The sequence below is a fragment of the Melospiza melodia genome, chromosome 3 (assembly GCF_035770615.1).
Source record: "Melospiza melodia melodia isolate bMelMel2 chromosome 3, bMelMel2.pri, whole genome shotgun sequence".
Taxonomy (NCBI): Eukaryota; Metazoa; Chordata; class Aves; order Passeriformes; family Passerellidae; genus Melospiza; species Melospiza melodia.
Genome location: NC_086196.1, coordinates 70,209,620 through 70,236,940, shown reverse-complemented (window position 1 = coordinate 70,236,940; position 27,321 = coordinate 70,209,620). Strand labels below are relative to the sequence as shown.

At 41.5% G+C, this 27,321-nt stretch overlaps 1 protein-coding gene across 2 annotated transcripts in view; it reads right to left on the bottom strand.

Annotated features, from left to right (window-relative positions):
- Positions 1–27,321, bottom strand: part of KCNK2 (potassium two pore domain channel subfamily K member 2) — a 130,450-nt gene that overhangs the window by 59,470 nt on the left and 43,659 nt on the right. Inside the window, exons 1-3 of one of the 2 annotated variants that reach the window (XM_063152179.1) lie at positions 17,443–17,785; positions 15,411–15,721; positions 1,817–1,934 (exon numbers count right to left, since the gene is read on the bottom strand). In XM_063152179.1, coding sequence (XP_063008249.1) covers positions 1,817–1,934; positions 15,411–15,721; position 17,443 — 430 coding nt within the window. In that variant the 5' untranslated portion in view covers positions 17,444–17,785. Of the gene's footprint in view, positions 1–1,816; positions 1,935–15,410; positions 15,722–17,442; positions 17,786–27,321 lie in introns of those variants that run through there. The other variant, XM_063152178.1, reaches the window with a different exon arrangement.

Genomic DNA, 27,321 nt, shown 5'->3' with positions numbered 1-27,321 from the left:
CAAAGGTACTGTTCTGAACACAAAATCACTTGCTGGCACAAAATAACCCAAAGATTAAGGGAAACCACACCCAGCTGTTCTGCTCACCACCCTTTTCCCAGGTAATTCACTTTTCCAAGTGCTTTCCACCCCAGCACCACCTCCTGTCACGCCACGAGCCCTGGGAGCCAGGAGTGAGGTGGGTCACAGCATAAAGACAACACCAATACACTGCAGCTTCCATATAATCCTGCTTCCCTTGGATCCTGAGAAAAACTCAAAAGTACCATTGGCTGGGAGCTTCCCACCAGAAAGGGTCCATGATGAAAGAAACCCAGACACTCCAAAGCCAAAATATTTTATGGGAGACTTTTTTCTCCCCATTTTTTTTTCTCAGGCTGCTATCACAAAACTTGAAACAAATATTTACTGTTGCCCAGTTTGACCTGCTTCTGTCAACTCTGGTCTGCAGAAACTACCTGAAATATTAATTTTCAAATGTATTTCCTATTGGGATATCTTTCCTCTTGGGAACAGTGGATCACAGGCCTGGATGCCTTTGCAGATCTCTGCTCTCTTCCAAGTTGGACTTACACGTGGCTTGGTAGAATCAGGTCAGTAAATTAAATCAGAAAACATTTTGATTTATAAAATCCTTAGTTTTACTTAGAAAAAAAGATGGTGAGACAAAATGTCCCACTGCTTTAAAATAATTTTTGAACTTTTAATTCCTTGAACACCTTTCATATGTTAACTTTTATCCTTGTTAGGAAGTGAAACAACTATTCTGCATTTTCTATAGGACCAGGGATGCTCACAACATAAAGTTTAGTTCTGCCCAAAGAGGATAACATAAGACTGATCACAAACCTGTCCTTTCAAAGTTCTTGCTCTTTTTGGTTATAATCTTTAATTTAATTAGATTTTTCAATACTTGAAGGTTTTTATCAGCATGAGGAGGTGCTACTATAAAATCAGCAAGTTTGCTGCAAATCAAGGAGGTAAGAATTTGTCTGGTTTCACTAAACCTGTGTTTCAGTTACTCTAGATGTGGAAAAATATCACATAGGCACAATATTCATACAAATAAATATAGACATGTTTATACTCAAACACACAAAAAATATGGTATTTATGCACTTCTACATAAAGAAAGAAAAAAGGTGCAGACAACACTTGAAAAGAACATCCTCTTCCACCATAATATGCATATAAATATTATGTAGTGATAATTATTGTGAAGATGCTACAACTCCTTATATATTACTCTCGATTTTTTTCTCATGATTTCATCTCCAAATTTCCATCTCTTTGTGAATACCCTTTTGTGAGCTATGAGCTACAGTAATTTTTCTAGCTCCATGTGTACAATAGTCAAAGGGAAGAAACTTTGGAAGAAACCAAACACTGTTTCTTTTTACACCTGCTCAGAGGGACAGTGACTCTTTCAGAATTTACATAAAGTAAAAACATCAAATGGGAGAATACAGGCTTTTAATTCCATACATCTCAGTCATGGTTTAATGCACATGTGCTTTAAATCATGCCCTATTTAACACTTGTGACTGTACAGTTGACCAAATTTTCCCCAGAAAATATTTCCACAACCTCTTCCAGTTACTTGAGAGAAATGTACAGCAACATTTTTTTCCTACAGAAAAATCACTCAGCTAGGGCTCCTTTGCAGACAGCTATTATTTCTGCCCCTGCAGGTAGAAAATAACTCTCTACTTAAGACAGAAGATTTGGAAGATTTACCATTAACAGATATATGCACACACTGGAAATCAAGAGTTTCAGCTCATTGAATATAAAAAGATAATAAGCTGTGTCCTACCTATGGTGGTAATAACAGTGCCAGCAAAGAAGAAGGAACTTCCCAAGTCCCAGTGACTGTTCTGAGCAGATGTGTTTCCTAAAGGTATGATTCCTGCATTTATTGCTGCCACTACTTGCTGCAAGTTTAAAAAGATTTTGTCAATATTCATGAAACAATTGTATTCATATATATATATATATTAAACAATAAATTGATTAAATAATATATTTGATGCACGCACTAAACCAGAAAAGGATCTGTGTTGCTTTACTCGAGCTTTTTCACTCCATCAGGCTACAATTCATTCTTCAGCAACCACCCCAGGCAATTCAGAAGAGCTGTAAAGTCCAGACCATTGGGGAGAATGAAAAATCTGTGATATTTCTATCTTAGTTAGAAGACAAACACAATTATTTTTACTGCTGTAACTATTTGGTGAAGAAAACATGCATTAGACAAAATTTATAATGAGATTCCCACAATGTTCCTGTGCTGTGTTAGGCAAGCAAATGGACTTCTTAAAAACAGTCATTTTAAACACCAAGAAAAAAAATGCCCATGCATTGCTCTGTATCAAATTAATTCCAAAGAATGAAACACTCTTATAAAACAGACATTTCAATAATTAAAGCAATCACACATACAATTATACAACTTTCACTATAGCAGCAAAAATTCAGTCAAATATCAAACGTATCTCTATGCAACTATATATTTCAGAAATGTTCTTGAAAAATTCAGTCCTAACTAATAAAATCAACGAGCTTGCCACTAGTGACATCCATAGTCTCAAGAAATTGGCCTTTTCTTCTTTCAGCAGTTTCAACTACTGTGAATTCTTATTATAAAATGTATTCCTATTTTGTTGTATCACAATTGCAGATATACACTGGTATTTGAGTTAAAGAAAAAGTATATTTAAAATTGTGATAAATATTTTTAAAAGTATAAGTTTTCATTTAATTCTCAAACTTAAAAACAGGATTTATTTCTTATTATGATACTTGTGATAATTGGTGTCTAACAAAAGAAAAACAGAGGAAGCAATATCACAAAGTGAAAATGAGCATTTCAACTGACTAGTAGTTCCTGCTTGGCAAGACGTACAACAATAATTAGGTACATAAATATATTCAGTGATAGGAAAGACCAGAGCCATCTTCCCTTCAGGCAGTCTGTTGCAGAGGAACAGTGTTGTACAGTAGTAAGAATTTTTTCAGTTCTAAAATACATTGATTATTTGGAAATTAAAACCCTTCTGTTACTCAGCTGTCCACAGAAGTCACTTGATCTGGACAGAGATGATGAAGTAACAATGTGGGATTAACTAGGATATCTATTTTTTATTATGGGACTTAAATCCAACATGAAATCCAGCTTAAATCCAACATTTCCAGTTTGCCCCTTTCAAAGCTCAGATGCACAAAAGGAACCATTCTGATCCCACTGCTGCACCTCTGCAGCCACAGGGATCCTCCTGCCAAACCTAAACCATTTCCACCATCCAGGGTTGTCAACAGAAAACCAGCTGGGGTACCTTACACAGACTTTTAACTTCTTTTTTTAAACTTTTTTAAATAACAGAGAGACAGACATCAAAGAAGTGGAATTTTCAATCCTACTGAGGAAGGAGTAAGCATGGGGAAAGTGAGGGGGATGAGAGTTTAATTCTCCTTTGTGTTGGAAGGATAAATCTTCCACATTAGTGCATGATGTCCAGCTTGGCAGGAGCAAATGCAGCAGCACTGACACTGACAGGTGTTTCCATCCATGTGGGAAGGGACACACCAGACTAAGAGGCATGTGAAAACCATCAGCTGAATTGATTTTATAATTTACACAACACAGCTATTCCTTTGATTTACAAGGAAGGGTGAATCAGTGTGCTGTGCTGCACAGGGCTCACTGAGTGCTGTTACATTTCAGGGCACTAAGAGCTGCCATCACAAATCCTGGTACCTGCACATGGGAGCACTCTCCAGTGAGAACATTCTATCATATAGCACTGGATCAATGTCAATTTTGGAACCATTCTTGTTTCATTACCGTTTCTTGTACTGGATGAAGGTGCTCCCCGAGCAATGCACCTGTTCAGACAGTCCAGCAAGACCAAGTTTTATACAAATCCAGATGTAAAATGGATTTGTAAAATTCAGGGCTTTTACCATCACTGCACATTTTTGAAGCCATATGTACCTCAAGGCCTTTTATATGAAAGGTGCTCCAATCTAAACTGCTCAACAACCCACTACAGCTATGCATTTCCTGACTTCATCTACCACACCTACATTTTTCCTGGAAAAAAAAAAATACAGCTTAACCCAAAAGTGCCCAAGGCACAACAGATGCCTACAAAAGACAATTAGCCACTATTATTATGTCTCTGATTTTATCCAACTGCTAATCAGAAAAATAATCAGGGCTGCTTTCAGAGATGCTTCCTTTTCATACAGCCTCCTAAGTTCTGACTATGCACACTTTTAGGGACTTTCTGAGTAGGAGGCTGCATCTGCATCGTGGTGTTCAGATTGGCTTGGGTGAATTGCTTTGCCATTTATTTATCTAATTACTTTTGGAGCTCACTTGATTTTTCGGAGCCAAGTCGTTCTGTGGCAGTAAGATCTTCAAATTACTTGTGGATCATTTAAAGCATATTTCCCTTTTGAGAGTTTGCATGTACTTCAAAATAATTTTTTAAGTTCTTGTGTTATGAGGAACACTTGAATAGCAATTTCTGATCTGTCTCCTTCAAGAAATTAATGATCTTACAGACCACTCAGCTTCCTCTTTCTTTCCAAACTGAACACTCTTTTTTATTAAATAATATATTCACCTATTTAAACAAACCTGTTGTACATCATATTTAATTTAAGAATAAAATTATATACATAAGTTTTTTAAATAGGTTTTTTTTTAACTGCCAGTATTTCTCATTGACTTTCTTTGTACATTTACTGATTCACATTTGTAAATTTGTCGATTGTTTTCAGCATAGTTTTAGTCATAAAGGGCCAGATGATGCCTCCATCATCACTGGGCTGTTGTTTCCAAACACACGTTATGCTTTCTGCTGGGCTGTGACCGTGCTTGGAGAAGCTAGACTAGATACCAACAAAGCTGCTGCATTTCATTCCTTCAGAGTCATCTGTGAGAATGTTCCTGACTAACAGGGGCAAGAGGTGGGCAAGGTTACTGGTCTGCTGAGGTCAACACTGCTGTCTCATAAAGTCTTGAATGTTGCCTGCAGCTTTTTCAGGAAGGATGGCTGCATTTTCAGCTCTTCGGATCAGAGGATGACTTCTTACTAGTCTGGTCAGCAATCATAAGAAGGTCATCATCTAAGACTATTCCCAAGAAAAATTTAAGAAGAAAATAATATATTGCATAACTCCTAACACTTTTGCATTTCAGGGCAATAATTTCAGGGCAGCATCTTTGTGACATGTCCACCACACAAACCTACCCGGGGGATTGGATATTAGCACTTCTCTAGCCCTGAATGAAAACCTGGGCTCCACTTCACTAAGGGACAGGATCTCAGCCTTAGCCTTCAAATAACAGGCTTGTTATTCACTGTCAGAGCTGTCTGCCACCTTAACTCATGGTCCTTCAGCCTATTTGTTGACTGATGTCTTACTACTACTGCAAACTTCACTTGTCATGAATTTGACTTCCTTCCTTCCTTCCTTCCTTCCTTCCTTCCTTCCTTCCTTCCTTCCTTCCTTCCTTCCTTCCTTCCTTCCTTCCTTCCTTCCTTCCTTCCTTCCTTCCTTCCTTCCTTCCTTCCTTCCTTCCTTCCTTCCTTCCTTCCTTCCTTCCTTCCTTCCTTCCTTCCTTCCCTTCCTTCCTTCCCTTCCTTCTCTCCCTCCATCCCTAATTTCTTGATACCTTTGGTTTCTCCAAACTGAAGTACTAGTGACAGTAACTCTGTGCATTTTGAATCCAAAAGCAGAATCATGGAAACTCTATAATCTGTACAGTTATGATGTGCTGCAGCCTTTAAACACTTTGTGTGATTTTAACATGGGAACTTCTTGACTTCTAAAAATTATTTTCCATTATTAAAGTTAACTGACCTCCTCAGTGGCAATTTTTCTAGTATTTTTTCTATATACAAAATAAATTGTTTTAAAAATCAGTCTTGTTTCAACACTACAGAATTGGTCAGCATTAGAACAGGAATGTGGACAGATTAAATTCATAAATTATGCAGACTATTTCACTTGTCTTACAATCTTCCAGAGTCTTTGTCTAGTACTTGTTTCATATGGGGTGAGTGAGGACTGAGCAGAGGGTGGGTCACCCAGCCCATGGCACCCAATCAAGGCCTCTATGCACAATGTTTTCTAGAATTACAGTATATAAGTTACACTCACAGTAATGTGTTTTTCTTCTTTAATTATCTTTATAATGGTGAAAAAAAAAAAACAGGCCCTTTTTCTTGATAGTGAAGAGAGTCGAGATAAAATTTTGACACATTTTAAAATTTTAGAAAATTCCCATTTTTGAGTTAGGTGAATTCTTAGGCTTCCCCTGTACTGTATCTTAGGATAGGCATGAAGTGTGTCTGAGACCAAGTCCTCACTTGCACTACACCCACACATCCCAGCTAGCTGGCTTTGCAGCCACTTTTGGGAACAAGCTTTAGCAGAGTATCAGAGAAAAGAGGCAGAGATGATTGAGCCCAGAGTGGACAGGCCAGGCATGAGCAGAGCTCCAAAAGCACATTAACATTATTTTCACACCACGCATTTTTTGCTTGAAATCAGAACACGGGGAAAAGGAGCATGAGAACACAAATCACATTTTAATTCAATGTCAGTATTTCATTTCCTATATAATTTAGAAACACTTTCTAATAAATTCATTCTGCAGCTTTGTGTTATTCCTGTGGTCATGCAGGCATCTCTCTGTAGAGGCCATGCTGAACTTTACTTTGCAGATTAAGACATAGAATACTGTGGCTTTTCTTCTGTCAAAACAAGAGATAAAGCAGTCTTTTGAACAGCACAGTCATTTTCTGAGAACAGAAGACAATTCTAGGTCAGGGATTTCATCTTCTGGTGCTCTGACCCTGCAAGGAGTCAATGGCATTGACTGAGAAAAGGCAGCCTGCTGGCCAGAGAGCCACATCCACTAAGTGGATGCAGAGACACAGGAAAATAGGGAGAGTTTATAAAGTATGAAGGCTGGCCTCTGGTAGTCAACTGTTGTCTCACATGGAAATCAGGCAGAAATAAGTATGTGTCAAACCAGTCACTCCAATGCTCATCTCCTTGTTCCACACCAGGCTCTGAATACATGTTTTTGTACCATCTTCCAGTCACTTCACTTATATGAAATGATGTAACACAACAGTTCATTACTCTCAGCTCTCCTACTTAAGATTAAAATAGAATCACCTCAAATTATGCTTCTGATGAGATCCAGAGTGTGCTTTCTTTCGTTACCCAGCTTGTCAGGAGTTAGCTTGTGCTTCCTGGCAGCCATTTGACAAGTGGTGTCAAAAAAGTCAGATGTGCCTCAAAGTTTCTGAAAACCATTTCTCAGCCTGGATTTCTTCCTTCACTGCTATAGTTCTGCTGCCATTTGACAAGGGCACTCTCCCTTTACAGTGTAAAGATGCACCTCATATGGCCCAGCTACTGCACAAGTCCTGTGTTTTCATTTCAGCTTTGGTTTACAAGCCATGGAAATCCTAGTTCTCAGTTCAAAGGCACACCAGGATGCTTTTAACACTTAACAAACAACTCTTCAGCCTCAAAACACATGGTTTTGGGCCTTGATGTTGAAAGAGATTGCAATAATATTTGTATTATAATTCTGTGACTTCTTGTTTTTCTTTTCGGTTTGTATAACATATGAGTGTGTTCTACACTGGGGACTAAGTACCCCACATACTGAAGTACTGAAGGATTCTTTTCACTCTTTCACAGCTACTTAAACTAAAAACATGCAGAAACATAATGAACAACATTTCTATTATAAATATGCATCACAAACCCCATGGGTTTCTATGTGTATAAATTCTCTGTGTGTACATACACATATATATGCATGTATCTACACATGCACGTTCAGAGAAGAAGGTTTTTCTTTGCTCCTAGATATTACAGACTGGAAGAATTATGCAAACAGCTGTTCTGCAGAACTGACTTACTAATGAGTCATATCTGCCACCCTTTCTAAGACAAAAGCTGGCATTCAGATGCAATCAGGCTAAGCTAAGTTCTGGGTCCATAAAACTGTTCATCTGAAGGAAATGGAATCTTTACGGGTCTCAACACCGGAAACAGCAATAAAAGTTTGAGACCAATCTGCTTGAACAAAGAAGTGACAAGGGCAGTTAGAATTTATTTGTTATTCTCCTCCCAAATAATGCTTGTGAAGGATAAAAACCACTATAAAAAATCCTTTTGGCTTAGGGAGCTGTCCTGTCCCTGGAGAAAATGCTCCCAGGTAAGAGAAAGTTTGGCCAAAACAAAATCCCTCCTTCCAGGAGTTAAGTACAGAACCAAAAGAGGGAGAAGAGCAGGAGCCCAAGCAAGGAGTGCACACAGTCCAGGGGCTGCTGCAACACATCCACACCCAGCCACAGCAGGTGGGTGTCTGTGTGAAGCACAGGTCTGGCTAAGGGTGTGGTCAAAGGTCTTTCACAGAAATCTTTCATTTAATAAATATTTCTCTGCTCTGGAGATTCAGGTAGAACTGAAAGGGGAGGGGTTCAAAGTGCATTTGAACATTTATTTCTGACAGAGTGAAGCAGAAAGGAGACACAGACACAGCAAGAGAAAAAGACACAGGATGTTACTGTACAAGTTAGGACTGCCAGGACACTCAGACTACATAAAGCCCAAGTGCTCTGATGGGCAGACATCTTACCAAGGACAGACACATGCACAATAACTCAAACTACAGCTCCTGTGCCCCGTGTTTTAACTGCTTTGGAAGTCCTTCATTTCTTCTTTCATTGATTTGAAAACACCAACAGGCAGCTCTGCTACTGATATTTGCAATTTTTCATGAGCTTCATAACTGAAATGCAGATGGCACATTAAAAAACCTGATGCAATCTTATTTTGGATCCTCAGATAAATAAATAAAATAGAATGCAGCCTCAATTTCTTCTATGCTGGTCTATCTGTCTTTTCAAGGCTTTAAGTTTTACAAAGCATAAGTACTGTTTCCAGGCTAGGATCATGACAGGGGATAGTTTCTGCTTTCTTTTGGAGAGTCTAGAAGGAATTGCAAAAGGAGAGACTAAGAATATTTAGGGTTTAAACTGATACATTCAAATTATCTCAAAAGTTCCGGCTTAGAGTACTTGTAAGCTACAGCTCACAGGACTGAAAACATCTACAAATGCTGTGATTCAAAGAATTAACAAAATTTGTTTCAAGCTTAATAGATTTAGTTAATAAATGTTAATCTTGTCTAAGTAAATGTAGTATTTGTCTGAAAACGAGATCTTTGCATCTCTGTGTTTTCCTATCTTAAAAAATTATAGAGCATACTCAAATACCCTATAATCACTTGAAGAAAAAGGATTTACACTTTTTATTTATTTTAACAGTTTTCTATATAATCAGGGATCAAAGAGCTTATCTGACTGAAATTAAATATATGCCTGAAAAACTGTTCTCAGGCAAATATAATTTTCTTGTGGCTACATGGCAAATTGTAAAGAAGCCTGTGAAAGAGACAGAATCAGTTACTGATGGAGGTGCAACTTAATGTAGTTACCTACCTTCAGCTATAAAAATGGAAACGCAGCAAATGCACACTTTAAAGTAAAATATTTTTACAAGAAATTAATCCCAGAAGAACCCATGATGGCTTTCTGGTGATGCCAGTTTGAAGAAAGAAACACTGCTCCCATGTCATTCATAATTATGTCAGGCTTCCCTCGAGAGAGATAAAGAGGAAAAAAAAGCATTTGTCCTCAAGGGAGATTTTTTTAAAAAATCCCATTCTTGGTCTCATTCATAATCTAAGAGATGAATGGAAAGAAAAGGGGCAGTGCAGCTGACACAAATGTGAGATGAAAACAGGAATGGCACACAACTCTGGATCCCTGCACAGAGAGCTGCTCTCCCCATGCCAGCCACAAGCCTGCACAGAACCCAGGGAGATCAGATTGTGGGATCCACATCAGTTCAGCTCATCCTGGTGGCTCACTAATTCTTTTGGTGTGTTTGTTTATTTTAAATGCAAGCACATTTTTGTGGGCATTCAGTTTTCAGAAGAAGCCACATGCTCTGAAAGGGGCTGGATTTAAAACTCTACAAAAGTATTACTGCCGAGACAGCTTGGTGCAGCACTCCCCAAACTTGTTCAGATTTCAAAATGAAGGTTTTATAAAGACAAGAATTACCACACATAGCACTTGGAAGACATTAAAAGATTGTGCTTTTTAGTGTAAGACTATTTTTTCCACTTGTTAGGGTTTCAGAATAAATATATTTGAAGGATATTTCTGCTAAAGGAACAGGAAATTAACAATATTCTATTGTTAACTTATGTTCCATTGTACCTTTACTTGAAAACACTTTATTAATTTTCAGAATTAACTCACTAAAATAATTATAATAATTCACACCAGCTTGCTGGGACATTTTAGTTATATAAAATAATAGAACTAAAATTTTTCTTATTTCTATTTTTTTTATAATAACTTGCTTGGACATTAAAAGGAATTTTTTTTTCCATTTTGGTTTAAAAAGGTCAATGTGAACAAATAACTACTGAGTACTATATAATTAGGTGGTATTTACATAAAAAGTTCTTCTCTTTTTTTTCCTAATAATCTTTTTCTTTGGCAGGGGGACAAACAGTTGCTTCTAGTTGCCAAGACATCCCACAACACAAAATATTGGCCACATCCCTATGTCCTAGGCACAACATGAGTTCTGGGCAAGGAGAAAGCAAATTGACTGTTTTTTCATGCATCTTATTTCCTCCATAGGATATTTGGGATCCTCTAGAAAGAACGAGGTGTATGAAATGACAGTAATGACAATTTTGTGACATTGCTGAGCATCAAATCCAGTCAGGCTCACCTGTTCCCAGAGACAACCCCAGGAGATGCCATGAAGGAAGACACAAGTGTCTCATGGCTGCACAGCACTGCGTGAGGACATGAGTGCCACCAGAACATAACCTAAGGTGTCTTTACCATTTGCTACCATTCACAGGTGCATAAACATAGCAGGAATTTTTTCAAAGTTATTGGCATTACATTTTGTGCATCTGAGTTTGGAGGATTTCTCTAACATTTTAAATGCTTAGTGGCAAGCTTGCTATAGGAAACAGTCAACAAACTAAAAAAAACAGAATTAGATTGAAATAATTAGATACAAGAGCTCCAGTTAGAGAATTATTTCATTCTTTAATGCTTATTGTTATTTGTGTGTATAGTTGGATTACTCCCAGGTTTCTATCAGCTTCTATCAACAAAAAGCTCAGTGGAGAGAGAAAAATTGTTGGATGCAAGACATAAAAAATCCTTAGCGTAAATGAAGATCAGGTTTATATACTTCATCACACATTCATTAAATCCACACAGTCTAAACTACATTTACTCTTTTATTCTGTCACCTGACAGTCACTTTGCATTGCACGGCAGGGCCAAGTTGAGAGCAGGCACAGACAGAGAAACCAAACCACCATTCATGATGAATTGTAGAGAACTCTTCTCCAAAAGACGAAAAAGTAGGAAAGAACCTGGCCACATTCCTTTCTGCTGTTTTATAATATATTAGATATCACAAATAACCAATCCAATGCTTTCTCATCTGTTACCAAATGAGATCCTTGCAAGACCTTCCAACTGCAACTTTTTAAAAGTGAAGTCAAACATCAAACCATGCACAGCTTGCTGCTCTGTTGTATTCTCATTACTCACCCAGCTAGTGTTTGTACTTTTACAAGCCTCCCTCCTGGGGTATTTCTCTAGTTGTAAATTTAGATATACCACCCCTGAGTGCTGTGCACTGCCCACCTCAGCACCACTGGGGACAGCATCCAGTGATCCACTTAATGCTGTTGTTAATGCTGGCTTCAGGCTACAGCAAAAGGAGCTGGAATTGCCTGGAAAAACTGGTCTCTTGGGTATACAGATATGCTCTGCATGACTTGTGCACATTTTTAATATGGTACTAAATGGAAGTGCTCACAAAATATCACGTTATGTACCTGGATATACCTCTCAAGGTCATGCATTGCTGTTGTTTATTTCAGGTACATTCTGTGACAGTGAGGCAACAACTGAAGTGCTTTAGACTGAAAGATTTGCAATGCTGGACCATGGAAGTCTGAGACAGAAGAAGTCATAAAGATCATGCGGTTTTTTGGGTTTTTTGGGGTTTTTTTTTGTCAGCACAGGAATAAAGCTGCTGGATGGGGCTGAAAAGTTATGAGGAAAACACAGGTCCTTTCTCTGAGGCAGCTGAATTTACCCCACTGCCATCCTCAAAGCACTCTATTCCAATACCTTTGCACATTTTCTAGGCTGCATAGCAGCTCTCTGTTGCCCCATATTTTACATCTATATAAAATATATGATGTCTGTAAAAGTATAATTCTCACCTAGTACACCCAGAGGAGCCACACAATCAATGTGACAATACAAAGTTTCAGGAATTCAAAACCCAGGGAATAAACCTGTGCCTGCTGAAGAGTTGGCAACAGTATATATTGTTGTAGCCGGACAGGTTCTGGGGATTGGTGAGATAAACTAAGGTTGGGTAAACAGGAAGGGAAAAATCCCTATCCTGTATGTATATATAGAAACACACAACACTGTTTTAAACAGCTTTGTGACAAAAGGAAGATTTTAGCCAAGGTCCTGGAAACTCCACAGCTCCTGGGTGCTGGAAACTAGACTGTCATTCCACTTGTGGTTTTGTGGTTTTTTTGTTTTTTGTTTTTTTTTTTTTTTAGCTGAATTTGTTGTCTCCAACTAGGGTCTCTGAGGTGCTCACCTGAATGAACTACCACATATTGCACTGCCTGTGGGCAGTTTTTGGGTAGTCAAGCCTGCTTCAGAGTAAGGATTAAACTCCAGAGCAGAAGTTTGTGAAGATTGAAAAAGCTTGGTACGACTTCAGCAATGACTAGCATGAAAGAGCCAAAACAGTATCTGGATTCCCAGAACACAAAGTTCAAAAAGAAAAGTTGCAATTAATTTCATTATAGTTCGACTCAAAGTAAATTCTTGATTAAAGAAGACATTACAGTCTATAAGCTCTGTAATTTTCTTCACACAAACTAATCATTCCAGCTCCCTTCTACTCTAGTACATATTAATTTTCAGTTTTATAGCTTTCAGTGAATTCTTAAATAACATTTACTTTTTCCTTGCACGCACTATTTGTTTTTATTCATACAGACATCCAACAAAATCTGAAGAAACACTGCATTATATTGTAATAGCAGTCAGGCACAATCTCAGGGAGACAAAATGTATTTCACTAATTTAGTTTTTGTGGCAAAGTGGCAACTAGGGAAGAAATATAAGCCCAGTGAGTAAGATAGTAGCCTAGACCTGGAAAAATGAATTTGAGACTCTCTTTTACCATTGCTTTTTCATTTTACTTTGGGAACGCAAAATTTCCCAACCCTTAATGTTATTGACTTGATGTCATTCACTCACACTTTGCATAAAGCAAGGCACCCAAAGATGCTCCCTGTGCCCCAGCTCTGCTCCTGTGGAAGGAGTGGAACAGCCCATTCCTACCTCCACATCATGGTGCTCTTTACAGAGAAGCAGAGGGGATCAAGGGCAAATTAAGTTTTCCATTTACCCCACCAGTAAGCAGAGCAAACTCTTTCCACAATTCTCTCTCATCCATGTGCTGTGGGAGGCTGTGTCACCTCCCCATGCTTCACACACCTGTGTTTTTCTGGTTGTGGCAAGATCATTAGTGGAGATGGAAGCTGATGCTGATGTGGTTATCTGTTCTCTGATGATTGTACTGAAACTCATTTATTTTACACAGAACATCAAATGGAAGTTGAATGCTGATGAAGTGTTTTTTTTATTATCAATCTGTGCTTCTGGGCAGAGAATCATAAATGCTAAAATATCTAAGTACTCCAGAGCAAACTTCAACAGTTTTTGCCTTAAGGTCCATCTCACAGATGATGTAAGATAATATTGCTTCAAAATTTCTTTTTTTATCTTCACAAGTACAGTATCTGACCTAAAAATTTCATAGGAGGATATTTATAGTAGCTACAAGAGTTATTTTTCATCAGAATGTGCTTGTGTATTTCTCTGAAAGATTATCTCACATTCTGCTGGTCAAACCACTGGAACACAGTTATTACACAGCATCTAAATCACTATCAGCAGCATCTCCTCAGGCATGCCTCGTTGGACTCGTGGAGAGAGGAGCTGTCTGACAGGCATTTTAAGGGTAGCAGTTTTGGAATATGTTTTAGCAACAAGGTAGGGGAGAAATCACAAAATACAAGACATTTTCCCAGCTTACCTTTAAAATTCAGAAGTAGTGTACCATAAAAATAACTCAGCACATCAGAACTCTATATTTAAAACTGAAAAACAAAACATGTCCATGCTAATGCTCAATGCAGATTGGTCTAGAGAGGTAAAACCAGCTTCTAAACTCCCAGCCGTATCTGCTGACAAACAACACTTCCAGAATTTTTTTCTGCCCATGCATCTGGCATGATCCAGAGTTCCTGCTCGCCATAGTCTGGGTGCCCAACATCCTCTCCTGCTCTCCCTGTCCCATCTAGGGCTCTGTAGAGTCAGATAGCCCCATGGCCACTGCTAAGGAAGGAGTCAATCCTTGCCAACTCTTGACTGTTCACTCGAGTCTCCCATTTCATTGTCCCATGCCCAGAACTGATGTGATTTGGCAGCCCTCTGCTATTCCCTCTAGTGCCACTGGATATTCATAAGAACTCATGGGAGTTAAGTTGGAAGGGGATTTATGGGGCTCCAGATCTAGTTCTGTGCTACTGCAATTAAGCATCTACCATGGTTCTGAGGCAGGGGACCTGCAAGGGTAAAGTCATGTTAATAGGAACAAACCAATGTACATCATTTGTGGATGTGCCTTTAAGAAGCTGAGAAAATTGAGATTTAAGATCAAAGTAGGAAGTCCATGGTGCTTTCCTGTACTTAAAACAAAATCAATATAAAGAAACATACAGCTGGAAGGAACGCTAGCTTGATAAAATCACAGTAAATTAGGAGTTCTTTAAGGCAATGGATGGTGTAGCTTCTTCCTCAGAATTAGGCACTTCAAATATTGACAGAACTTGTAAAGCACAATCAATATACCAATTCCTTTGTGAACTATTAATTATATATATTGCTGATGAATAATCATTTAATTAGCATAATGGGAGGCTTCAGTGAAAAGGCCCTCTACCAAGCATACTGGACTTAAAAATAGCAATAGCTTTTCAACCGTGATGCTTTGCATGAAAATGCAAATGCTCAGCTTCTGGTCTAACACTTTTTACATCGCTCGGCCAATACAGAGCCCTGCCAATAGAGGTTTGCCCCTTAACACTGCAGCACTGCCATGTATCATTTGTTCCTCTAAGGCAAGGTGATGAGGGGTTTGGTATGGATTACCTGAATCAGTTCATCAAGCTCTGTTGCATTCACACAGGAATGCTGAGATACAAACGTCTGCTTCTGAATCACAATGGTGGTTCTCTGGGAGGTCTCATGAGGCTGCTCCAGGGCTTTAAACACTGTTGCTCCAATTATTAAATACACGACTACCACCAGAAAAATTGTTGAGACTGTCTTCCATTTCATAACATTAATGGCTGAATCGTTTTCCTCCCGTGAAGCGAGCACGGTAGGCTTGGTGGAAAATGATAATCTTGGTTTGGAGTTCTGAGTGGCCGATTTGGGATCCAGCAAGTCAGGTGCCGCCACTGGCAAAAACAGAAAAACAAAGTTAATGTTCACAGCGCCACTCAGATTTCACTAACTAAACTTCTTGTCAAGAGATTACACAAATTCTGTTGCTTCTAAATGGAATTCTTAAACTGCTTCATCTTTCTCTTAATCCCATAACACCTTACAACTCAAATCTTACTCAGATCTGTTGCTCTGAGTAGTAGTGTCCATCCTACATGTATAAGCACATTTGGAACATTTTCTACATCTGTCACCGTATGATATGGAATAGTTTCCAAAAGCATACTTCCCCTACATCCTTGCATTTCATTAAATTACTCTAAGGTAGTATTTTGCTGCAGAGATTTTTTATGTCCACTGTTCTCTCAAGCACTGCTGAGCAGCCTTCCAGCTGTGTTCTACCTCAGCACTACAGAAGTATCAGGAAAATACAAAACCTCATCTCCTTCAGCTATTTTATCCTATGCTCCAACAAATGCTCTCGGAGAACAGCTGTGTGATCACTTCTAAACTCCCCAGACACAATCGTAAAAATAAGACATTGCTCATCATACTGGTCTTAACAGGCTAATTGTTTATTGATTACACCTTTCAGAAAACAGCGACACAACACATGTGTGCTTACTGGAAGAGTCGTGCATTTGTTACAGCAGGTACTTCTATTTACAGCTACAAAAACCCCACCGGGTTAGGAAAAGAGTGGCTGAGTGTGTTAATCAAGTACTTGGATAACTCATGTGACTACCAGTAACTACACGGGCACTAAAAAAAATCCTCCACATCAAGTCCAGATAAAGGTCGCCTGCAGGAAGATGGTCACGGCAGTAACCACACAAGCTATATTTAAATTGTTTTGAATGACCAGTACATTTTAAATGGCCACGACAGCTCTTCCACCCGCTGGTGGGAAAAGCTCAGATCTAAATCGAGAGGAAAGTCTCCCACAGGACGGCGGAGATGGGATGCGTCCCTGCAGGGAAGGCGGTGGTACTTGGCAGAGTCGCCGCCCGGGAACCCGCCGGGCTCGGGCACACGCCGCTGCTCCGGGAGAAGGGCTCAGGGGCAGCGCGGCAGCCCCGGGGGGCCGGGCGGGGACCCGGGGCACCCCAGGCATCCCGCGGGGTGGGCGCCGGGCGCTCCAGGCGCGCCGCGGTCACGCCTCCCACGGCTCCGGCCCCCGCCCCACGGGCACCGGCGGCTCGGGCACGGCCCCCCCGTCCCGCACCTTGCCGGGGGAGCCCCTTTCCCGCCGCCGCCTCCTCTCCTGCGGCAGCCCCCGAGCCCTCCCGATCCCCAGGGCCGGTGCCGGGGAGCGCTCTCGGCGCGGCCGGGGCCGCCGAGCCCGCCCGGAGCAGCGCCGACCCGCCGCGGCCGCCGGCGGCGAACAAAGGAGCGGGCACCGGCACCGCCGCTCCGCCGCCCCCGCCCCGCGGCCGGTGCAACGCGCCGGGGCCGCCGCCGCCCCCGCGGGGTGCAGCCCCGGTAGCCCCCGCGGAGCTGCCGCCAGCTGGGATGCTCCGCCGCGGGGAGCGGCGCGGGGGCGAGGCGGCCGGCGGCGGAGCCGGGGCGCGGCGGGAGCGGGGCCGGGAAGGGAGGGGAGAGGAGCCAGGCAAGGTACAAAGGAGCCCCGGGCCGCCGCGGGGAGCATCCCGGTGTCCGGTGCGGGGGAAGCAGGGGCGCATGCAGCATCCGCAGGGCTGGGAGCGGGGAGGCACGCCATTGTGCTCGTACTCACTTCTTATTTACCGACCCGGTGCCCTCTCCTCGCTCCACGGGCAGGCATTTTTTCTATGCTTGGATAGATACAGTTAGAGCAAATTCCAAAAAAAAAAATCAAAAAAAAAAAAAGGAAAAGAAAAGAAAGGCAGGAGCAGACCGATAGGAAGAGGCTGATGGATGGGTCTGGAGGAGAGGGAGCGGCAGGGGCGGGCGGGCTGGCAACGCGGATCCCGCCGGCTCTCCCCGGCCCCGCGGCGTGCGAGGTGCCTCACGTCGCGCATCGCGCATCGCACATCGCGGCGCTCCGTGTGTGCGAGTGCGTGCGAGTGTGTCCGTGTGTCCGTGTGTGCCTGAGCGCCCGTGTGTGTGTGTGTGTGTGTGTGTGTGCGTGTCCGTGCGCGCTCCGGTGCGCCGGGCGTGCGGAGCAGCCCGAGCCCCGCGGTGCCTTTTGTGGGGCGAGGAGCAGCCGCACCGCTGCTCGCCCCCCCGCCCTTCCGCGCCCCTTCCGCGCCCCCCGCCGGCGGGGGGGCAGCAGCTCCGCGCCGCTCCCGGCCCGCCGGGGCTGCGCCCCCTCCGCGCCCGCCGCCCGCTGGGCAGATGCTGCTGGGCGCCCGCGGGAAGGTGGAAGGGGAGCCGGGGGAGGCAGAGCGGTACCTGCTCTTCTCTCCAGGAGAGCAAGGTCTCGCCTGGAAACAAGCGAGGAGAGGGGAGGGACAGAGGGAGGAGGAGAAGGCACCGGCCAACCCCGCCGGCGAGGCTGGACCTGCCGGCGGTCCCCGCTCCGGCCCCACAACCCGGTCGCCTCGCTCGAGACTCCCCGTGAACTTTTGAACTGTCCGAAATGTCACCGAATTAGCAGGAGAGGGGGGACAAGCGGGGACACCTCGGCCCTCGCCGGGGAACGGCGCGGGGCTGAAGGGCCAGGCGGTTCCGTCCTCCCCGGCTCGGCCTGACTTTAACCCGGTGCTCGGCAGCCCGGGTGTGCTGCTGCAAGGAGTTAACTAGGTGGGATCGGGGAGGCAGGGATGCTAGCTGCTCTCCTATCGCACGCGCCGCCTGCGCACCGCCTTCTTCCATTTCTGTCTGATAGATACATCAGAAATGCTGCTTCAACTGTGCTTTCTGCCACTAAAAAGCCTGAAATTATCCTTGCTATCTTTGCCGTGGGCTAACTCCCCTATTTCCCAGTCATCTGTCACCTGTGACACTATCCATGGGTCAGTTGTTCACACTGAGGTGAAGAGCGTGAAGACAAATCCTAGAAAAGGATTTACCAAGAGAAACCAAAAACTGCTCCCACAGCCACTCTCTAAAAAGTCTAAAAAAATTACTCACCGTAACAAATGGGTATAAGTCTCAAGCATTTAAAGCCAGAGGCTGTATCTGTAAAATGGCCAAAGACAGTCATACATCGGGTGTTTAATGGGCTATAATCCCACTTAAATCAGCAGCACCATCAGCAAACACTTTAGAAGTCGCTTATTTTAACGCTTCTCCATATCAATGTGACATAATACAAATGAGTGTAATATTGAGTTCCTCAGGACTCCCATTTCAGCAACATCAATCACCACTCTCACGCTGCGTGTCCACAAGTCTCCAGAAGATGCAGCACAGGGCAGGAAGCTGCCCCTGCTCTTTCAGAGCGAGCTGTAGCTCATTGCTGCCCATCCCTGGGAACCATCAGAGCACTTGTCGAGTACTGAGAGCCTCTGGGCCCAATCCAACAGCCCCTTGCAAGCAGATCTTCAGTCACAGGGTTGGCTTCATCAACATAGACCTAATACTCAAACATAAAAGAAATGTCTGCTTCTGATTGCTGATACTCCCTCATTCAAGGAATTCTCAAAGATGTAAGATTCTCACACCTGAATATTTTTAATATTAAATACTGTCCCCCCCAAAAAATAATATTTTCTCCGTTCTTTCCAGCAGATTTCTTAATCATTAGCCTATGTAAACACTGGCTGTTCCTATCTCATGGAAAAGAGTAATTTCGCAGGATTTCTTTGAACATCCTATGGAAAAACAGGCGTGAACATTTTCCTCCATGCTGACCTGTGTCTCCATAAAATACTGTGGAAAATACTACATGCCTTTCTTTAGCAATCTAAATATTTGGAATGAGATTTTGTTTTTCTTTGAGTGAAGGAGTTATTATTAAAAGCTTTAAAAGGCTCATATTTATTGCCTACAAATTGAAATCCATGGGAAGCCTTCCAATAGCTTCGGGAGGGTTTGGAGCAGGCCTTAAATTTAGTGATTCCACCCAATGGGAAGAAACCATTTTGAGATCTGCTCCAGGAATGACTGCATTGGTGCCTTAACCTTAAGACCTGAAGAGCTATCTCTGGGGAAGCAGTTATTTCCAATAATTACCTAGTAAACATCTCCAATGTCTACTTTCAGTTGGTTGATATTTTCCACCTATTTGATCCCAGATGCAGTCCTCAGCTGGATCCTCATCGTACACTTACTTTGAGTGGACTTGAGCTGTGCATTCTCATTTCTAGCAGGGATATAAACGCTCCACATACAGCATCGATCTTCAAATTCAGCAAGAAAACCAGTAATTCTTTGTGTAGTCTACAATAAAAACCATTGTGTACAGCAACTCCTATTTTCTGGAGGCCTTTTACAGCACTAGCCTTTACTCTATGGAGTCGTGCCCATCAATATTTTTTTTGCAATGTACACCACACATTGTTTGAATATTGTGTGTGACCACTTTGCCCTCTAATTTGGAACTGACATTCGACCAGCTTGACGCATCAGGTCTGAGCTTTGCTAACCAAACACACTTAAATGCAGTGCTGACAAAACTTCCCACTAACCAACACACACAAAATTTAGTAATAAAAGGGGCTAAAACACAGAGCTCCAGCCTTGCAAGCAAATGGATTTGCTGCTGAGCCAAAGACATTTATCTGAACAAACTGGGAAAAAATTTTCTAAGATTAAGTGTAAGCAGGTTTGTGTATTTCATGCTAACATGAGAAAAACTCACAATGTACAGGACTGTCAAATGCTGTCTAAAAATGTACTGGCATAATTTGGGATGACCACAATACTCACAGACGGGTGGGTACTGGAAGCTGCTCGACTCTTTGAAATGTTAACAGTAGGCTCAGCCAAAAGAGACAGGCATGCAGCATGCAGAGGAAGTTGAAGTTGCATGATAGACACAGCAATCCCATATTCATGGAAATAACAGCTGCAGATGACCTAAACATAGCTTTGATAGGACACAAGATCACTTGCAGAGAAACAGTTATTCCAGAGAAGAATTACCCTATAAAGACCAATTTGAAAGTCTCAAGTAAAAGGTACTCTTACCTGTCAGTAACACTTTCTTTTCCTCTTCCTAATTCAGGAGCTATCCCGTCCCTGGGAGGTCATGAAGAACACTTGCTTTGCACCCAGAACAAGAGGCTTCTGCTAAGCCCCCACCTCGGTGAGCAATAAATGCTCTTCTCCTTCAAGCAGCTGTGTAATGGGAGGCACCTCAGGTTCCAGCCTTCCTCAAACTTATTTAGCTGCTGAGAATTTCTATACTCCCAGGGGACTGCTACGACAAGGGTTCCAGTGAGGACATTTGCCTCGCTGACTTCAACAGCAGCTTATTCATGTGGGCACCTGATTGATTTGCCACAGGGAACCTGTGCCTCTGATCAAACAGTGGATTGCTATAGGTTTTGGGACCTCCTGAACACGGCATCCTCTCTTCCTCATCACATAATAGCAGGAAATCTCTGCCTCTCTTCAGAATTTGGCCAAACTGTACACCCAGTTAAAGTCAAGGATAAACCTCTCTTATTGCTAGGTATTATTAGCAGAAAGATTTGCAGAAACACTACTGGACTTACATAGTAAGTTAATTTTAAGGTTCATTTTACTTATTCAGCAGAACTTAAAAATTACTCGTCCCTTGACTTCTTTGGAGACATTAAAAGATCTCTGTCAGTTCTTTATGGATAATTATGACATTAAGGCCATGCCATGCCACTGTATATCACCATAAACCATTAGCTGTATCCTGCTATGGGAATTTAAACTAAATGAGGTACTAATGGCACACAGCCTGCTTCTCTGTGGAGCAAAGGAGAAGGCAGACCATGTTCTTCACAGGCAGCAAGGATGCCAGGCTGCTTGAGTGACTATGCTGAAAACACACCCTCCCAGCACTGGGAAGAAGGCAATAGGCAGGAGACACTTGCAGCTGAGTGGCACTCAGAGGCAGAGCCTCTGAAAATGGTAAAGCCCTAAAACAGACACATTGAAAAATATGTGATCTCATCTAATTCACATTTTGAAATTAGTTAAGCATACATAGGGCAACTAGAATATGTATTGCAAATCACAGAATCATAGAATGTTAAGTGTTGGCAGCAACCCTAAAGACCATCTGGTCCCAACCCACCGGCCATGAGCAGGGACACCTCCTACTAGACCAGGTTGCTCAAAGCTGTATCCAACCTGGCCTTGAACAGCTCCAGGGTTTGGCATACACAACCTCTCTGGGCCACCTGTTCCAGTGCCTCACCACCCCAAGTGTAAAGGATTTCTTCCTAATATCTAAATTAAAATTCCCCTCTTTCTAAGTTATACCCCTTCCCTCTTGTCCTGTCACTGCAGTTCCTGACAAAGAGTCCCTCTCCTGCTTCCCTGTAGGACCCCTCAGATAATGGAAGGTTGCTATGAGCTCTCCATGCAGCCTTCTTGTCTCTGAGCTGAACAGCCCCAAATTTTTCAGCCTGTCTTTGTAGGGCAGGTTCTCCAGTCCTATTTTCAACTTCATTACCTCTCTGGACTTGCTCCAGCTGTTCTCTGTCCTTCTTATGTTGGGGTCCCCAGATCTGGATGCAGAACTGCAGGTGAGGACTCACCAGAGCAGAGCAGAGGGGGAGAATCACCTCCTTTGACCTGCTGGCCATGTTCCCTTGGATGCAGCCCAGGATTTGGTTGGCTTTCTGGGCTGTGATGCACATTTCCAGCTCATGTTGAGTGACACCTCCCAAGCATGTCAGGGTCCCTCTGGATGGCATCCCTTCCCTCCAGCGTGTCGACTGCACCACACAATATTAATGAGTTCTACCTCACTAACAAGTTATTACACCTACAGGAGCGTCTGTCCTACAGTGTGACAAATTATTTATTCAGAAGAAAAACCATTGTTTCTCACCTCATCAATTACTAGAAAAAATGTTTACATGTGCTCATCTATTTTTATACAGCTCAGTTGTCAGTCTTAATTACGTTCTAATTCATTCCATTGCTTGCAAGCCTTATCTATCTATCCACTTGCAGCAAGAGGGAAGTTGTTTTAGAACCTGTAAAGCACTGACTGTTGTAATTAATATTGTGAATGTGTATTTTTCTTTACTGACTTGCAGATCTCCCAGTGGGTTTCCTCCCTGCCTGTGTCGTATTATCAGACCTAATGGGATTTATTTATCACATGTTCTGCCACTGTTTTTTTCATATTTGTTTCCACAAATCTATTATGCTTGGAGTGCTTCAGAAGCAATGATTATAACTAACTTTCAGTGCCATTTTCATCAATGATAAATGGGAATTGCCGTATGTCACCATTATTATGGATTATTTATGCACAGAAAAATCTTACGACTGCTTTGAATTACTGATGTCCTTGATGGACAGCTAGTAGTGCCTTGGGATGATTACAAAATGCTTTTCTGTAATCACCAAAATGTTCTGCAAAATTACTGGTTTGTAATTTGTTTTCCATTTTTGCCATTGTGGTCTCTTCAAATAAGGAGGCTGACAATGGGAATATCTAGATTTCATATCTGTCTGTCCACACCCAATAGTACCAACCATGCAACTGATTTTCATGGTGCTACTGGATGAGATGAGATGGAAACCTAATCTCCATATTGTCTTTGCAGATTGGAAAAGAGCAGGGAATATTTTGAAAGAAAAAAACATATGTATGACTGCACACCTCAGGCCTGATGAGAATTGCCAAAGTTTGTGCCGACTCTAAAGGGAATTTTCCTTGAGTCAGTAAGCTTACTTTTAAATCATGCCTTGAGGAGAGGAGGACTTTTTGTATTTGTAAAGTACTATATCCACATTTTAGGGAACTCTAGAATTAGTGGCACAGAGTTATGACACAGCAATCTGAAAATAAAATAAAATACAGACAGGGGACACTGGAAATCACCTAAAATAGCATTAGTGCTTTTTTTTTTGGAGTAATTCACAAATCAAATTTGGAAGAAACAAAACAAAACAGACAAAGAGAAAACAAGAGAAAATAGCCCTGGCAATACTAAATAAGTATCATGCAGGGCTAATGAAAGAACTTGCTAGCAGAAATAAAGAATACAAATGAGGTGATGAAAAAGGAGAACATTAGGTATCTATGTTTTAAAACCACCAGACTCTACTCTATCTGGCTTTAGCCATAAAAGCATAAAAGTGTAATGAAATCCATGAATTATTTTCAAATATGCACAAGAGAATATTTTTTGGCAAACTCTATGTTCAGCTATATAGAGGTATGTCTGGAAAGGATGCTACAGTATTTTAAGGAAAGATAACTTTTGGTAGTCTTTTCTTTCTTTTTTTTTTTTTTTTTTTTTTTTTTTAATTCAGTTCTAGTGCTTGTTCTTTCTGCTGTGACAAAGATGTCACTAACACCATACAGGCAGAAAGCTGGGTGAGCAGAGCCCAGTTCTCATAAGGTATTTGGGCAGCAAGAAACAAATTCCTGCCATTCAGATGCATCATGCATTGGCATTGCTCAGCACTTTCATCCTTGAAGGCACTTCCTTCTATTTTCTTTAAAGTGTGATCTTGAAATTGAGGGCTTAGTGGTTTAATCTTTGACTGGCAGTTATGGCCTGTGTTGGCAGGAGAACAGGCTACTCATGCTCACCTCTTCAGCTTTGAAGTGGCTTCTAATCCACGTACTTTTGCTGGAAGAAAGGTGTTTCTATTGTGTCCTGCCACTGATGTTAAGCATGCAAAGAAACTCAGCCATGGGCTTGTACAGTCTTATGTTTTATTTTCTCTTGGTAGAGGGAACATTAAAAGTTGGACTCTGGCTCCAAGGAAAATATAGGTAGAAAATACAGGGCAAGACTGGCCCATATTTTCCTCTTTGCACAGCAAATATAAATATACCCCAGATGTAATACCCCAGGCACCAAACAGAACCAGATGCGCTTAGGGCTTGGCCTGGTGAGAAAGTTATTTTGTATGATCCCTTCACATAAAACAGCTAAAATTAATATTATGAAATTTCCATTACATTTTAGCAGCCTGGACATAAAAGCTGTTCTATTTCTAAAATTCTCAGCAGATTAATATTTTTGTAATCATTTGCCCAAAAAGATTAATTGCCTCATCACAAAAAAGGGGTGAGTAAAATTGTAAAAAAATCATTATGTTAGTGTAAAATGTACTCTTCAATAAAAATAATTATTTTTCTAAATTATTTATATTGGCAACAAACACAGCGTAAGTGACCCCCTATAACAATTTATATAAACTTTCTGTGATTTTGTGTGTGTTGTGTGTTAAAAAGGGGAGCCTACCAAATTAACGAGCATGATTGCCAGGGAAAAGTTAATAGAAAATCCATAAAGAAACCAATTTCTGAAATTATTGCTTTCTTAGCTTTTCATGTTCTCTCCCATAACAGCTTCGGATATTAAGGGGATTATGACTCAAAAAATTTACCTAAGGCTTTATCCAGTAAGAGTATCTCAATGAAAGACATACAACAAAAGCAGTGAGTAAAGAAGCCTCAGGCTGACTATTTGCACCAGATTCTTGGGGACTTATTGGCAATTTCTTTATTTTAGAGAGAAGATCTGGTGATTTTTACTAACTCATAAAAATTGCCTAGAATATTTTGAAAAGTGAGCTCTGATCACAATATTATAACTAGTAAAGTATATTTGTGGGGAAAAAACCCCATCCCTTATTCCTAACTTGCAGGGTCACAGGGAGCAGGTCCTTCATCCTGCTAGCAAATCCATAAAAATACATACAATCCACACGTGATGGATTTCGGATATATCTGCTGTACATCAGAGCAGAACCCCACACAAGGAGCTATGTGGGAATTCAGAGGCGGTTCCTGCATGGAAAGGATTGTGCAACATAACAAAAAAAGTATTTCCAGCTTCTGATGGCAGGGCAGGAATGATCTTCCCAGCAGCACACTCAAACTGGGAGCCCTGACTCCTCAACATGGTAAACTCCCTTAATTATGGTACTTCCATTGCATGTAAGTGTTGCCTCCAGCTCTGGAGTTAGCTTTTTGTCAGCTACTTTGGGAGTTTTATGTCATTTTGCAGGTGAAAGATGTAACATCTGACGTGGACAGAGGTGTCTAGAAGCAAAATAGCGATCCCCGAGGAAAGCAATTTATTTTCATTTCTGTGTGGCTCAGTTTTCACCACTGGTGTTCTTGAACAAGCTTTCTGCTTCTGGACACAAACACACTTCCCACCATGCTGCTCAGCATTATGCCCAATTCTTATGCCCAATTGGTCCAGAAAATAGCTCTTCACTTGGCTTGTTTGGAAGGCAAGCAGAACAAACTTTATGCAAACAGTAGATATGGTTACTGCTTTCTTTGAAAACATAAACAGAAGAGAAGTCTCCAGATTTTACATAATAGGGCAGTGATTGCAAGACTTTCTCAGGATAAGCGAAAAGAACTCTAATTATTTCTTCTGCATAAAGGCATTTCTTCTGCATGAATGCATTTAAATCCACATCTTTAACCTTCCTGTACAGAGCCTATCATTCCAGGGTTCAAGTACACCCAGTTCAAGCAAGTCACACTCAGAGATCACTGATCCTAGTTCTTTACTGGACTCCAGAGCACTGCCCTGTGATGTCTAGGAAATAATACTGAGCTATATTTGTTGTTCTCACTTACATGTTTGTGCACAAGAGGTTTTACACTTGAGTTTTATAAATAGCAATACACTCATGTGGGCGCTTAGCAAGTTTCACCTCCCTTGCCATCAGCAGAAAGAATTTTACTGAAAACAGGTAAATGACCTGTTTACCTGTTTGCTTACTTACATCAGCAAGTACTGAGCTTGTCAGGATGTTTTGCCTTCCTGTTGCATAAAGGGTTTCTTCAGAGTCAATTAGCTGCTGACTTCCAGCTGAGCTACAGTGTCACAGAAAGGCACTCCAAAGGCATCTTTACAGAGCAGAGACTTACCTGTATCAGGCAGGATGCAAGAGAACTGGATCGCAGCACCAGAGAACTGTGGCAAGTATTTTGGAAATTATTTTGGCTCAAGTCCCTTCTACATGGGAAAGACAAACCACTTTGAAGCTTAGCTAGAATAAGATGTACCTACAACATGTTTTATTGTTTCATTTCTCATACCTCTCTCCAGAAATACTCACTGATAATTTTTTTTAATAATAACATTTTAGCACAATGAATTAGTTTTCTTTTTGACTGAAGGCTAGATAGAGCAAAAACAGATTTCAGGATGGCTGACAAACCTGAAGCAGCCGTGTCCTCGGTATGTGGCAAATCCTTCAGTGTATATCAGTCTATTTGTACATTTCCAAGCACTCCAAATATCTCCTCTAGCTCATAAGATTCAGTTTGCTAACCAGAAAAAAAAGATTCCAGGTAAGAGGTTAGTCCTGCACTATTAATGTTAATCTGAACCCTCCCAGCAGGCATCAGGAATAAGGAGAATGCATAAAACTTGGGGGAACACCCTAGATTTACAACAATCCCATAGTCCAGCAGGAATCAAAGAACTCTAATGTAATCCCAGTTCTTCCTATAAGATTAAAGATTCATGAGGTATGAAATGGACAGAGGGAGAAAGAGAGAAAATATTCCTACCTTAGTGATTATGCATTTCCTTGGCAGAAG